We start from the raw sequence: 14,770 nt of genomic DNA, 5'->3' as shown, positions 1-14,770 counted from the left end.
GTGCGTGCGTGCGTGCGTGCGTGCGTGCGTGCGTGCGTGCGTGCGTGCGTGCGTGCGTGCGTGCGTGCGTGCAAGAGTGTGTGGCCTCCATCAGTCGTGGTCAATGCCTCTGGAAGTCACTGGTTCATTGAGCAGCGCAACTCCTGCTCCCTGCTGAAAAGCGAAGCCGGAGCAGCCTCTTTCCAGGGCGCAGGCCAGGGCAGAGGTGATATGGAGATCCGTCTGTTGCACATGCAGTGGGACCCCACTCCCCCACCCCCACTCTCCATGCCAAAGACCAGTCCAGTTTGATGTTGCGGGAGTCGATGTTACGGTGCTGGATACAGCCGACGCCGGATTCTGCCCCTCAGGCTTTACCCCCAAAGCCCTTTCTGTGAGCAGGTGCAGCCACAAGGCGGTGGAGGTTCTCTCCTTGGGGAGTTACCCTCCATGGTTAATGAGCCCCATCTGCCCAGAGCATCTGGCTTCGAGCCAGTGGCCCCCTCCTCCTGTCAGTGAGAACGGCTCCATCGGGCAGAAGAGCTACATGGGGTTGAACTTGGTCATCAGAGGCTGTTGAGACGTGATCCATTTATATAACAGTGGGAGATTTCTCCCACACCCCCCCCCCCCCCCATGACCACCCTTCGGGTACGACAACCTTTATGGCCAAGTCATACCCATCGTCAGGGTATGAGAAAAATGTCGGCAGGGGCCCGAACAAAACGGTGAGGGAAGGGGCAGGGTGTAGAAGCACGGTCCCACCGGTAGGAGGTTATAGGGGTGGGAGGGCAGAAGAGAAGTTGAGGTGATGGGGGAGGGGGGGAGACTGTGATTGGAGGGGGAAGGGGTTGGGAAGCTGGAGGATAGAAGACAGAAGGATTGGGCAGGAGAGAGAAAGGGAGAGAGGGAGGGAGAGAGAGAAAGAGGGAGAGGGAGGGAGAGAGAGAGAGGGAGAGAGCGAGAGGGAAAGAGGGAGAGAGGAAGAGAGGGAGAGAGAGGGAGAGAGAGGGGGAGAGAGAGAGCGGGAGAGAGAGGGAGAGACAGAGGGAAGGAGAGAGAGAGGTAGGGAGAGATAGGGAGAAAGAGGGAGAGGGAGAGAGAGGTAGTGGCCTCAGGGAAACCGGAGAATTCAATATTAATGCCGTCAGGCTGGAGTGCCCAGATGGGATATAGGTCGCACCTCTTTAATCCAGTGACATTGGGTCCCGGCCAGTGCCGGACCACAGAAAATGCCAGAAATTTACCCCTTTGTAAACACATCAAAGGCAGAACAACACTTAAAACAGGAAATAATACTGTGGGACAGCATGGTTAGCGTAGCAGTTAACGCAATGACTTTACAGCGCCACCGATCGGGACTTGGATTCGAGCCCTGTGCTGTCTCTAAGGAGTTTGTACTAAGAACAGCAGATACAACGTGCCAGTCCATGGGAGTTGCCAGACCCCAGAGTTCCGGATAAGTAAGGTATAACCTGTATTACCAAAGATACATGTGAAATAATCAAATTTTATCAACTGATTTTCAGGGTAAAATTTGTAATTTTTTAAATTTAGACTTAACAGGCCATTCGGCCCACAAGTCCATGCCACCCAATTACTCTACAGCCCCCTGTACGCTTTGAAGGGTGGGAGGAATCCAGAGTCCCCAGGGAAAACCCACGCAAACTCGGGAGAACCTACCAACTCCTTCCAGACACCGTGGGGTTTGAACCCGGGTCGTTGGCACCAACCGTGCCACCCATTTTAGGGGTGGGCTATTACATACAGGCTACTTTAGTCCGCGGTAAGTACCTGGGTCATTCGAGGTGACGGGAGCTCGAATGGGCAGCTATATCTCGGCAAGTTCCGCGGTTAAGGCATTGAGAGCACCAGTGGGGGGGGGGGGGGGGGGTGGTCAGCCAGGGCCAAAAATATGGCGGTGGTCAACTTTTACATGGTATCAACTCTTCCAGGCAGTTGAGCAGTTTTGGAGCTCCCTGTTTGAGAAAGGATGTGCTGAAGTTGGAGAGGGTTGGGAGGAGGCTCACTGGGGTGGAAGGGTTATCGTACGAGGAGCGTTTGATAGCTCTGGGACTGGACCTGATGGAATTTAGGAGAACAAGGGGGGGCTCTCACAGAAATATTTTGAGTGTTGTTGAAAGGCATGGACAAAATTGATGTGGAAAGGTTGTTTCCCCGGTGTAAAAACACAGCAAAACGCTGGAAGAACTCAGACGGTCTTTTCGACATCCGTCGGAGACAAAGAGACGTTGCTGATGTTTCAGGCCTGAGCCCTTCATCAACGAATCAGCACTTTTTCAAGGATCTTTCTGCTGATTCCTCGGCAAAGGGCTCAGGCCCGAAACATCAGCGACGTCTCTTTGTCTCCTACGGATGCCCAAAACACCAGCCAAGTTCACTCAATAGCATTTGGAAAGAAGCGGCGTGAGAGTGCACAATCACAACACTGCAAAAGACAGATATTCGAGCTCATGAGGGAAGGAGCCCGACGGCTAGCCCAGAATGCTGCACCCTCATCTTTCATAAACTCAATGCAAAATCTCCTTGACTTCAAAGTGCTGACTAATGCAGTTCTGTGCCGGGCAACTTTGGGGGTGGAGGGGGGGGGGGGTGGGGGAGTAAGGGCCAGAGGAATGGGTGAGAGATTTAGAGAGGAGCTGGAATGCCTGACAGAGCGGTGGAGAGACAGGCTGAGGGATTCCAACCCGCTGAGTTTGTGCAGTGGCCTGGATTTTTTTTTGGTTTGAACAAAGGAGCAGTTTCAGCACTGGGGGGCCGAGGGTGTGGGCGCGATCTGCAGGATATCACAGCCAGATCACCTGACGGCCCTGGAATCCTGCACTCAGATGTGCACGGTGCAGGACAGAGCTGCAGGCAAATTGGCGTTCAGGGAATTCAGCCCTCGAACCTGTCCAGGAGGCTTCAAGCTCAGGGAAAAGGAATCACCGGCAGGTAAAACATTTAAAAACATTCCACCGCCAGCAACGAATCTCTACCCCCACAGCTCCTGAGGGCGGGAACAGTCTCTGCTCAGGGAAGCTGGAAATGAGCCACGGGATTGGAATCACAATCTGGTTCATTTGACGTGAACACATGGCCTCACTTCTTTTGCAGCAGCGGTTCTTTAAAGGTACAAATACATTTCCAAAAATACACGATTTCAAAATTGTGGGTGCAGAAAGCAGACATAAAAATCTGCAAAGTCTGTACAATATCCATTAAAAGTCTGTTCACCAGCTTCTGTGCTGAGTGACTGGGCCAGGAGGGCAGGCTCAGGTTTGTAGTCAAGTCAGTTGATTGACAGCTGGTCAGGTGGAGTCAGCCCCCCCCCCCCACCCCACTTAGGTGGTCTTCCTGCAGGTATGGAAGTCCTGCACCTCCTTCCCTGATGGCAGCAGGGAGAACAGAGCAAGTGCTGGGTGGCAAGGGTGGGAGGGGGGGTCCTTGAGGACTGCTTCCTTGAGGCACCAGCGTTTAATGAAAGGCTGAGGACACAATGATGCCGAGGTCACAAGGAGTAGCTTGCCCCTGTCCCACGTCCGTGCCAGGCAGTGAGGCGACGGGCTAGGATCCTCTCCATGGTACTCCTGTGGAGATTTGCAAGAGGCTTTGGAGACGTCCCACATCTTCTCAACCTCCTCGCGTGGTGTGGCTGCTGGCGAGAGCCTTCTTCGTGACTGCATCAATGTGGGGGCTCTGGGACAGATCCTCGGAGATGTCTGTCTTCAGGTCATCCCTTGAAGAAGGGGCTCAGGCCGAAACATTGGTTACCCTTTACCGCCGAGTGGTTCTCAACCTTTTTCTTTTCACTCACATCCCACCTGAAGTAATCCCTACCCCATGGGTGCACTGTGATCAGTAAAGGATTGCTTCAGGTGGGATGTGAGTGAAAAGAAAAAGTTTGAAAACCACTGTTTTAATCATCCCTCATGGACTCGTTATGTGCACGGTCTCAGAACTCCAAAGGAAATGGCCCAACGACAATTTTTCTCCAGCAAAATATTTCAGTAACAATTAGGTCTGGAGCAGTGATTCTCAACCTTCTCACTCACATCCCTTACTAATCACAGAACACTGATGACACAGGGATTACTTAAAGTGGGATGTGAGTGGAAAGAAAGAGGTTGAGAACCTCTGGTTTAGACGCTGCTTGACCTGCTAAGTTTCTCCAGCACTTCTGCGACTCCTGACTTTCCCGTTTCATAATCTTACTCTGGCTCTCTGTGTGTTTTGAATATTATTTCCCGGGCTCCAAACGTATAAAAGAGTCCGCAAGATGAACCTCTTTGCCTGTGCACCAGGAGGACGGGGTGGGGGGGGCGTTCCCATGGGATTTGCTCATGAAGAAAGATCCATGGGTTTACGGGGAAGCCGAGGGAGTGGGTGATAGGGTGAGGTCACCGGGAGATGCGTGCCGGAGAAACTCGGGGGGTCCCGCGGTGTCCATGGGTATGAAAGGTGTGTGCAAAACTTAAAAACACAAACCTTGAGAAGCTCAGCAGGTAAAGAGCGTCCTTCATACAGCAAAGAAAACGATACAGAACCGATGTTTCGGGCTTGACCCTTCATCAATTAATACAACCCCTGAGATTCTTTTTCCTGCGGGTGAGGCAAAATGACCACTTATTGGTAGTTCAAAATAAAACTGTACACGCAAACAGATAAAGAAATGTAAACAAACTGCGATACAGAGAGGGGATTTAAAAAATCAATAAAATCCACGAGTCAGAGTATTTAAATGAGTCCCTGATTGAGTTTGTCATTGAGGAGTCTGATGGTGGAGGGAGAGCCGCTGTTCCTGAATCTGGTGGTGTGAATCTTGTGGCACCAACATCTCTTTCCTGACGGCAGCAGTGAGAACAGAGCGTGTGCCAGGGAGGACTGGATGATTGCGGCTGCTCTCTGATGGTGGTATTCCCCTGTCGATGTTCTCAATGGTGGGGAGGGGTTTTGCCCGCTGGGCCGCATCCACGGCCTTTAGCAGGGCTTTGCCATCTCCTACTGACTCAGGTGGGAAGGTAGAAGAGGGGAAAAAGAGAAGCTGGGGTGAATCGAGGACAGGGGTAGCAGTGAGAGAGACTCCCATGGAACTCCTTTTGCAGACAGGATAAGAACAGCAAGGTGGGCATCGATGGAAGAGAATGGGGAGGGGAGCAGGTGAATGGAGAGAGACTTTCCTGTTTAATAACACGAAGTATTGCCTGACCACTGGAGGGTCGAGCGGCATGCAAATCCAGGGCTCAAGAGCGCCCAGGTACAGCAGTTATTTCTGTCTTCCCAGCATCGCCACTTATTTTAAAACAAAATATTTATTTCAACAAACAATATGACAAACTATACACAGGACTACCGTGTAAATTATCGTGAGTGATAGTCGGTACAGCGTAAAAGTAATCCTCCCTGACTTTTGGCCCCAGCCACCCATCCACCTAAGCTCCCGAGGCACCAACTGTGGACTCTGACCTAGACCCAAGCACCCCCCCACCAGGTTAATCTTGCTGGCACTGAGCCATTGGAGCCCTGCTAACGACCTGGGCAGGGTGCTGGAGAAATCGTCAGGAAGATGATGCATTGTTTCAAAGGGTGGAGAGCATTTAATTAGCGTCCATGGTAACACAGAGCCATGCCTGCTCGGAGTCGAGAGGTGGTGGGGCATCGTAGAGATTTTTCCTTGATTATTGTATCTACCCAGTTCGTTGTATGAGTGTGTGTACATGGTCCCCACATGATTTTCACATGTTCACTATTAATTGTACGCCTGTTTCAATGCTGACCCAACTTTTCCCGCGTTCACTATTAAACTGCGCGCGTTGTTATTGCCGCAACTATTTTGCCACGGTCGTTATTAATTGTGTTGCCTCTGTTGCCATTTTCCTACATTTGGCTTCTATAAATAAAATCCTTCCTCTCCAAAACCCAGAGAGACTCAGCAGGTTAATCGGTGTTCTCATCATCGGAGAGAACGGGCCCGGACTGGGTGGTCGCTTTGCTGAGTACCTTTGCCCTGTCCACATCACTGTCAGGATCCTCCCGACCACGTCAATTCTGCGCCCCACTCCCGCGCCAACACATCTGTCTGTGGCCTACAGGCCACCTGTAAATTAGAGGAGCAACTTCTAATATTTCATCCGGGTCCTCTTCAGCTGGATGGCCTCTCCGGTTTCTGCTAGCCCACTCCCAGCTCTCCCTCCCTCCCTCCATCTCCTTTCCTCCATCTCTACCCCTTCCCTCCACATTCACAGCCCTTTTTGTTGATGTGCCCTTATCCACCTATTACCTCCTGCCTGCGGGACCAGGTTCTTCCCCCCCACCCCCCATTCCCCTGACCACCATTTTAATCAGGCCTCCATTTTGCTTACAAAGGGCTCAAACCCAAAACCTTGGAGATGTATCTTTACCTTTGTCCTGTAAAGGACGCTGTTCGGCCACCTGAGTTTCTCCAGTATCATGTTTTCACTCTGAAGCAATTGGAAAGCCTTCAGCGCCCGAGGCCCCTTCGGGACTCTTTCTTGCCCTCAACAGCTTTTTGAATCCCATTTCCAATGCCTGGTTTCCATGAGCCTAAATTCACTCACCTCATCGAGTCTTATCTCTCATCTTAAAGCTGACGCTGACAGCAAAACCAGTTCTCACCTTTCGTCAGAAATAATAAAGGTCTCCCCCTACTTACCCTCCTGAAGTGCCAGTTGATGAAGTCGACGAAGACGATGCGGTCAAACAATATTCATGGCTTTTATTAGCAGAAACCTATGGTACAATAATGAAAGACAATAGGTGCATATACAGTTATACCCAAGGGGAGTGTCCTTAATGGTAGAGATAATGCACAGCCAATGTTAGTACAGTAAGGCTTCCCAGAGGGAAGACAGGCAGCTTCGCAGAGATCCACCACACCCCCTCCCGCCCCCCCACCATGTGATTTACAGGCATCTGTACACATGACCAATTTTTTTAAAAGAAAAAATATAAAAATGAAGCTTTTTCGGGTGAAAATCAGACAACCTACAGAAAATAATGCCTCTCACAAGAGTTTGGCAGGGTGGCCAACCTCTAGCGAGAGCCGGCCTTGATGGGACCCCTGCTGTATTTGGTGACCGACAGCACGGAAGCAGTGCATTTCCGACGTGCATCCATTTCGAAATACGACCCGGTTAGCCAGAACCGAACGTGGACGGAAGTTGAGGAATACCTGTATTTCAACATGACCGACCTTATAGAGTTTTTCGAGGAGGTTACCAGGAAAGTTGAAAGAAAGGCTGTGGATGTTGTCAACAGGGACGTTAGTCAGGCTTTTGACAAGGTCCCACATGGGAGGTGAGTCAGGAAGGTTCAGGCACTGGGTATTCATGAACTGGATTCGACAATGGCTGGACGGGGAGATGCCAGAGAGTCGTGGTGGATGATGCTTCTCAGACTGGAGGCCTGTGACTAGTGGTGCTTTGGGGATCGGTGTTGGGACCATTGTTGTTTGCCGTCTATTTCAATGATCTGAATGATAATGTGGTAAATTGGATCAGCAAGTTTGTGGATGTCACTAAGATTGGAGACATTGTGGGCAGCTAGGAAGGTTTTCAAAGCTTGTAGAGGGATCTGGACCAGCTGGAAAAATGGGCTGAAAAATGGCAGATGGAGTTTAATGCAGAAGAGGGTGAGGTGTTGCATTTTGGAAGGACAAATCAAGAAAGGACGTACACAGTGAATGGTTGGGCCCTGAGGAATGCGGTAAAACAGAGGAATCTTGGAATACAGATACATAATTCCCTAAAAGTGGCATCACAGGTGGACAGGGTTGTAGAGAGAGCTTTTGGCACATTGACCTTCATAAATCAAAGTATTGAGTCCAGGAGTTGGGATGTCGTGGTGAAGTTGTATAAGACATTGGTGAGGCCATATTTGGAGGATTGTGTGCAGTTTTGGTCACCAAACTACAGGAAAGATATCAATAAGATTGAAAGAATGCAGAGAAGATTTACTAGGATGTTGCCTGGACTTCAGGAACTGAGTTACAGGGAAAGGTTAAACAGGTTAGGACTTTATTCCCTGGAGCGTAGAAGAATGAGGGAAGATTTGATTGAGGTATTTAAAATGATGAGGGGGACAGATGGAGTAAATGTAGATAGGCTTTTACCACTGAGGGTGGGTGAGATACAAACCAGAGGACGTGGGTTAAGGGTGAAAGGGAAAAGGTTTAGGGGGAACTTCTTCACACAGAGAGCGGTGGGAGTGTGGAACGAGCTGAAATGGTGAATGCGGGCTCAGTTTTAACATTTAAGAAGAATTTGGACAGGTACATGGATAGGAGGGGTGTGGAGGGCGATGGACTGGGTGCAGGTCAGTGAGATAGGACAAAATAACACTTGGTCACAGACAAGAAGGGCCTGTTTTCTTGTGCTGCAGTGATTTATGGTTCTATTGTTCTATAGTTTTACAGCAGCAGGATGGACTTTATCTGGTGCATTATCTTCCACTTTTTGTGATGTTATCAGTGGTCAGCCAAGGAAATTATATCATTATGTGATTATTACGTGTGGCGTATTCGGACACAGTCGTGCAGAGAAACTCCGCTTCATCTGGTCTCATCTGTGTGGTCAGATTGGAGCAGTCAGTCTAAACTCTAGAAACCCTGGCTGTTCAGTGAAAGAATTCTCTCAGGGCGAAGGAAAATATATTTTGGGTTGGCAGGTCGAAAGGAGGTGGTGCGTTTCTGGTTTTTGTGTATTTGTTTTGGATAAAACAGTAAGGGAGGATTCTTCCGTCCACAGTCAAACTGCCCGTAGAGTATCACAGGCCCCATGACCCACTCGACCCTTCCCTTCCTCATACCCGTAACCCTTTATTTTTCCTTCATCCATGAGCCTGCCTAAGGTTCTTTTAAATGCCCCTAACGCTTCAGCCTCCACCACGACCCCCCCCCCACAAAAACACCCCTTCACTTTAGACCGATGTCTCCTGGCGTATGCTCTTCTTGCCCAGGGGGGGAAAAGGCACTGGCCACCCACCTCTCCGATCCTCGTGGACTTCCCTCAAGGTCTCCTCTCACTCCAAAGAGAGAAGGTCCCAGCCATGCTCTCCAGCCGCACCCCGCCCCCCCCGCCTCATGAGGCAGCTTCAAAATTAGAATCAGCCTTATAGTCCTGAGCGCGTGCCATGCAATTCGCTGCTCTGCGGCAGCAGTATTGGGCACAATGTGTGCAAAATTCCTATAAATTACAGTCCGCAGATATAACATCTTAAAAAAACTCGTGCAATGAAGCGAAGAAGGGGAGGTTCATGGTTCGTTCAGATATCAGCTGACGGAGGGGAAGAAGGTGTTGGGGGTGGGTGTCACCTGGAGCGGTAACTCATGGTGTCACCACACTCCCCCCACCCATGGACCAGACCAGAAAGAATCCTTAGCAATGTTTTTTTAGTTACCCGTAATTCTTGTGGGGTCACTGAATGTAACAGCGATGGTTGTGAGATAAATAACAGGCAAAATTAAAATTACAGTGTCGTACACACAGCCTAAATGTACTTAGATTTACATCGTTTCGTGTGGTTAAAGTGAAAATTCAGTAAGAAAACAAATAATAATGACCCCAAGATTGCTGCTAAAACACCAGAACATTTGACCAAAGCAGCGACTCTTAAAAACCATCAGGCAGCAACAAAAACAACAGTGCTTGGTTATGCGGAGGAAGCCACGGGATTGGAAGCATCGCTGGCATGGGGTCATCACGACCGCTCTGACTGGATATTCAAAAAGTAAATGAGCATCAAGTTTTAGCCTCGTGGGTCTATCGGAACATGTCAGCTGGGCTGACGGAAAATATTTATGTTGTTATAACTCACCACAGGGACGCTTTTATGAAAATTAATAAATTTTTCCTGAAACACCACACAAGCATTTTATAGACGGTCACTTTGGTGTCACCCCCTCTGATGGGGTCACCCGGTGCGGTCCGCGCCCTCCCCACCCAGTGATGTCAGTCCTTCGGGCTCCCGTACTTCCTTCCCGATGGTCTCAGTGAGAAGAGGGCACGGCCTGGCCTTTCTTGAGGCGCCGCCTCTTAAAGATGGAGCGAAGGCTGGTGCCCATGATGCCACAGGCCAAGTTCCCAACCCGCTATGGCCTGTTCCTGTCCCGTGCGCTGGCACCTCCGTCCGTACCAGGGAGCGAACGCTCTCCACGTGCACCCGCCGAAATTCACAAGAGGCTTTTTGGTGACACCCCGAGTCTCCTCGAGCTCCTCACAAAGTGCAACTGCTGGCAAGCCTTCTTCGTGACCACATCAACATGATAGATCCTCAGAGATGCTGAGGTCTTGACCCTCTCCACTGCTGACCGCTCGAAGAGGACTGGATCACAGTCTCCTGAGCTCTCCATCCCTCCTGAGTTTGACTGATGTGGAGTGCAGGGTTGCCATTGCGACACCACCCAAGTAGCTGACATGGAAGATGGCCATGATGGGCAAGGTAATTCCACTTCCTGCTGCCTCCTGCTTCCCTGGAAACTTGAGTTTCAAGTCAGGCCTTAATACAACCTTATGTGTTCGAGAATTCGACGACATTCCGAATCTCCTCGGATTTCTTGCAGAGGTCCCATGCGCTTGTAGATTTTTGCAAAATCTTCTTGTGTTTCAAGGTGCATTCAATTCCAAAAGAAAATTCATATCCTTGGATTCACACTGGCGAGTGGAATTTTGGCCACATCGACAGGTTTTTCCAACCAGCTTATTAACAAGTAGAAATTCTTTAAGACAGACCCAGAAGATAATTAGGGAGGAGTGTCAGGTTACATCAGGGGAAATTGCTTTACTAGATTAAAGGAACTTAAATGGTTATCGTTTGACCCTCGCAAGACTTTACTTCCTGAAAGGCCAGCGAAAGGCTCGGTGTGCACCGAACGAGAGGAATTTGAGCCCTGGCCCTCTGAGGGGCTGGAGAGTGGGTGCAGGGAAATTCGTTCCCAACCCCTTTTGGCCTCGCGGATCTGACCCAAGTTAAAGAGGTGCGTCTTTACCTACCAATGGAAGACATCAGGCACTTGCCCAGCCACAGGTGAGGTCCTCGAGCTGCCAGAGCAGAATGAGGCTGTTCGGCCCATGCTGGACACCGGCAGCTATCCCAGAAGCCCCAGCTCCTTCTCCGCAGCTGAACCTCACCAATTCCTCCCCTGATTTCCAACACAAGGAGCAAGTTTTTGATCATGGGAACAGGATGACTGCGACATGCTGGCGAGTGATAGGATTGTGGCCAACTTGACCTCACCCTTTACCCTCTCATCTGGTGTCAGGTGAGAGGAGAGAGGGACACAGTGGGAGGTGAGTGTGCGGAATGAGCTGCCAGAGAAAGCCAGAGGAGTGGGGGAGAGAAAGGTGTGCCACACCAGAGGCAGCTGATCAGCGTTGAGGAGTTGGGCTGTCTGATTCTACAACTGAATTGTGAACACAACCATAGAACCTTGGAACAATTACAGCATAGAAACAGGCCACATTTTCCTAGTCCCACTGATCTGCACCCAGTACATGGCCCTCCACACCCCTCCCATCCATGTCCAAATTGAGTCAGCATTCACCACTTCAGCTTGTTCCACACTCCTACCATGCTCTGAGTGTATAAGTTCCCCTAAATTTTTCCCCTTTCACCCTTAACCCATGTTCTCTGGTTTGTATCTCGCCCACTCTCAGTGGAAAGATGTGGTCAAAACTGACCCCTGGGGGTCAATTGGACTATTCAAAAAATGCCAGGGGGGGTCAAAAGGGAGTCAATAAATGCTGGGGGGGGGGAGTTCGATTGAACTTTTGTGGTTGAAAAATTGTAGAACCCGAGGTCCCCGCTCCTGTCTGGAGCCTGAGGTCCCCGCTTCTGCTGGGCTCCCCTCCCTTCCCAGCTCTGTAGGTCTCAGCCACTGACTCTGACAAGAATTTTGAAATCTTCTCGCCTGCAGGAAGCGGCGGGAGATGGAGGGGCAGAAGAAGTACCGTCTGGTGAGAGTTACCACCAAACTGCGTCTGGTGAGAAGCAGGCGCCAGCCCCGGTCCAGGACGGGAGCAGACACGGCATCACTCCACCGGCCAGCCGAGAAGAAGAAGTGCGGCAGCAAGAGACGAGTAGGGCACAAGCCGCAGAGGCTGGCGGGAGCGTGGCCGGGGACAGACGCGCTGGCCACCTGCCTGCTGTACGTACTGGGCGGCGTGGTGGCTGCGCAGGTGTACAGCGGCAGCGAGGATCCCGAGGAGATCGTGGCTGCCTACGAGCTGGGCCACCTGGAGAGGATGCTCTACGGAGAACTGGTAGGGCAGGCCCTGGCCGTGCAGAGGTTGACCAGGCTCCTGAGGGGTTACCTGTCCACCTCGCGGCCCACCGAGCCTCTGCTGCTCTCCGTCCACGGCCCCCGGGGCGTGGGGAAGAGTTTCTTGGGGATGTTGCTGTCCAAGCACTTCAAATCCACCCTAGAACCTGAGGTGGTGTATCTACACTCGGCCCTGCATCACCCCGAGGGGGACGTGTCCTCCCAAGCCCCAGTCGTCCTGTCCAGAGCACGGAAAACCAGCCACGTCCCTTTCCTCCTCTTTGACCACATGGAGCATGCGGCGCCCAAGCTCCTGGACTCTGTCAGCCAGCTGCTGGCCTCCAGCCATCCCGATGGCGCCATCTTCATCCTGCTCAGCAGCATCGGCGGCGACCTGGTCGCCCGCCGACCGGTCGGCAGCAGAGAGGCGCTGGCCCGGCTGGCCAAGGGCAGGCACCCACTGTGGGCCAGCGCCCGATTCATCACCCTCCTGCCGCTGGACCTGCCCCATGTGGGGCAATGCACCCGGAGGGCAATGGAGCGGGCCGGCTTCTACCCGGATGACCCGCGAGCGAACCACGTGGCTGGGGCCCTCACCTACTACCGAGCTGGCAGACGCTTCTTCTCGCAGCTTGGCTGCAAGCCAGTCCCTGCCATGATCCGCAAGCTCAAAGCACAGGAGGATCTCCTGGCCAAGGCAGTGGCGGGGAAATCCGGGCAGTTGCTACCCACGGAGGGGAGGGGAATCTCCCAAAATATACGTGATAACAAGATAGGGGAGCAGGAGGCCCATCACCCCATCGAGTCTGCTCCACCATCCTAACCGCAAGCTGGTCCATCTTCCCATTCAGCCCCATGGCCCGGCTTTCTCCCCATAACCCTGACTGATTGAATACCCACCAACCTCTGCCTTAAATACGCCCAACGACCTCGCTTCCATGGGCACCCGTGGCTGCAAGTTCCACAGACTCACTCACCACCCTCTGGCTGAAGAAATTTCTCTGCTTTAAATTGCCGTCTTTTTACCCTGAAGTCGTGCCCTGTTATCCGGGACTCCCGACCATCCTTGCTGCATCCGGCCCTTTCAGCATTCAAAATGCCTCTGAGGATAACCCCCCCCCCTTCCTTCTGCCCTCCAATGAGTTGAGTCCAAGAGCCGACAATCGTTCCTCATGTGGTTCCCCTTTCATTCCCGGTATCACCCTCTCAAACGCCAGAGCGCCTTTTCTCAAATAAGGTGCCCAAAACTGTACACAGTCTCCAAGTGAGGTCTTGCCAGGGGATTATAGAGTCTCAGCATCATGTCCCTGCCCTTGTACGCTACCCCTCTAGAAATAGACACCTTCATCACCACTGACTCAACCTGGACGTTAACCTTTAGGGTATCCTGCATGAGAACTCCCAGGTCCCTTTGCCTCTTGCAATTTTGATAATAATCTGCCCGTCTGTTTCTCTGTTGGAAGTGTACAACCATGCGCTTTCCCACATTGTACTTCATCCACCTGTTCTCCAAACCTATCCAAGTCTCTCTTTTGTGTCCTCAGCAGCACTTGCCACCGATTCATCTGCAAATTTAGCCACGAGGCCAAATAAATTCTTATGAATGTCAAAAAGAAGTGACCCTCCTCCTCCCCCCAATGCCGACCCCTACAGAACACTGTTTGGAGGCACGGTTAGGCATGGGGGGTTGGTGCAATGCCTTTACGGCGCCAGTGGTTGGTGCTGTCTGTAAGGGATTGGCCTTTTGTCCCGTGTCTGTGCGGGTTTTCCATGGAGGGGGCCTCCAGTTTCTTCCCACCCTTCAAAACGTACCAGTGGGGGTGTAGGTTAATGGGGTGTAAATTGGGTGGCACAGATTTGTGGGGCCGAATGGCCTGTTACCGTGCTGTATGTCTACATTTTAAAAATGATTTTAAATAAAATAAACACCACTGGTAACCAGAATAAGATCCCATTATTCATACTGTCGGCTTCCGGGGGGACCCACCAGAGGGGGGGGAGAGGTCAGTGTGTGACCCACCAGAGGGGGGAGGTCATTGTGTGACCCACCGGAGGGGAGGTCAGTGTGTGACCCTCCATAGAGGGGAGAGGTTAGTATGTGACCCACCAGAGTGGGGAGAGAGGTCAGTGTGTGACCCACCAGAGGGGTGGTGGGAGAGGTCAGTGTGAGACCCCTCTACCCTACCCTGTCCCAGGGAACACAGTGGCCACATTCACGTCTCACACTGAACAATATCTTTTAATTTTTAAAATTGGGATACAACTCGGTAACAGGCCCTTTCGGCCCATGAGCCCAATTCACCTACAACTCCCCCCTCCCCATGGTATGTTTTGAACAGTGAGGGGAAACCAGACCCCCCGGGGGAACCCACACAGACTTGGGGAGAACCGTACAAACTCCTCACAGACAATGCAGGACTCAAACCCCGGCCCCGATCGTTGGCATTGGCAACAGCGTGGCACTGACCATGACATCCACCGGGCCGTCTGTCAGATTCCCAAACTCACTCAGCT

General features: G+C 51.6%; 1 protein-coding gene and 1 long non-coding RNA gene across 3 annotated transcripts; one reads left to right on the top strand and one right to left on the bottom strand.

Moving 5' to 3' along the window:
• Nucleotides 1-1,145: 1,145 nt before the first annotated feature.
• Nucleotides 1,146-12,321, bottom strand: LOC138754701 (uncharacterized). Its single transcript, XR_011351891.1, has 4 exons — nt 11,946-12,321; nt 6,653-6,729; nt 4,468-4,581; nt 1,146-1,454 (listed from the first exon to the last, which is right to left on the bottom strand). It is a non-coding gene; the product is annotated as an uncharacterized lncRNA (long non-coding RNA).
• Nucleotides 2,630-14,203, top strand: LOC138754699 (torsin-4A-like). 2 transcript variants are annotated; one of them, XM_069919402.1, is made up of 2 exons: nt 2,630-2,934; nt 11,912-14,203. In XM_069919402.1, the coding sequence occupies exons 1-2, from the start codon at nt 2,645-2,647 to the stop codon at nt 13,077-13,079; spliced, it is 1,458 nt and encodes a 485-aa protein (XP_069775503.1). In that variant the 5' UTR covers nt 2,630-2,644; the 3' UTR covers nt 13,080-14,203. The 2 variants fall into 2 exon arrangements, with proteins under 2 accessions (XP_069775503.1, XP_069775505.1); XM_069919404.1 differs by lacking the exon at nt 2,630-2,934 and adding an exon at nt 10,826-11,022.
• Nucleotides 14,204-14,770: the final 567 nt, after the last annotated feature.

Source organism: Narcine bancroftii, chromosome 2, assembly GCF_036971445.1.
Source record: "Narcine bancroftii isolate sNarBan1 chromosome 2, sNarBan1.hap1, whole genome shotgun sequence".
Lineage (NCBI taxonomy): Eukaryota > Metazoa > Chordata > Chondrichthyes > Torpediniformes > Narcinidae > Narcine > Narcine bancroftii.
The sequence above is the reverse complement of the archived record's forward strand: the minus strand, read 5'-3'. Positions and strand labels throughout refer to the sequence as shown.

What these genes read in the sequence shown, in the direction of transcription:
- LOC138754699 (XM_069919402.1), top strand. Translation starts at nt 2,645, where the DNA reads ATGCCTGACAGAGCGGTGGAGAGACAGGCTGAGGGATTCCAACCCGCT. An exon ending in GGAAAAGGAATCACCGGCAG is followed by an intron (nt 2,935 to 11,911) that starts GTAAAACATTTA and finishes TCTCGCCTGCAG; the next exon opens with GAAGCGGCGGGAGATGGAGG.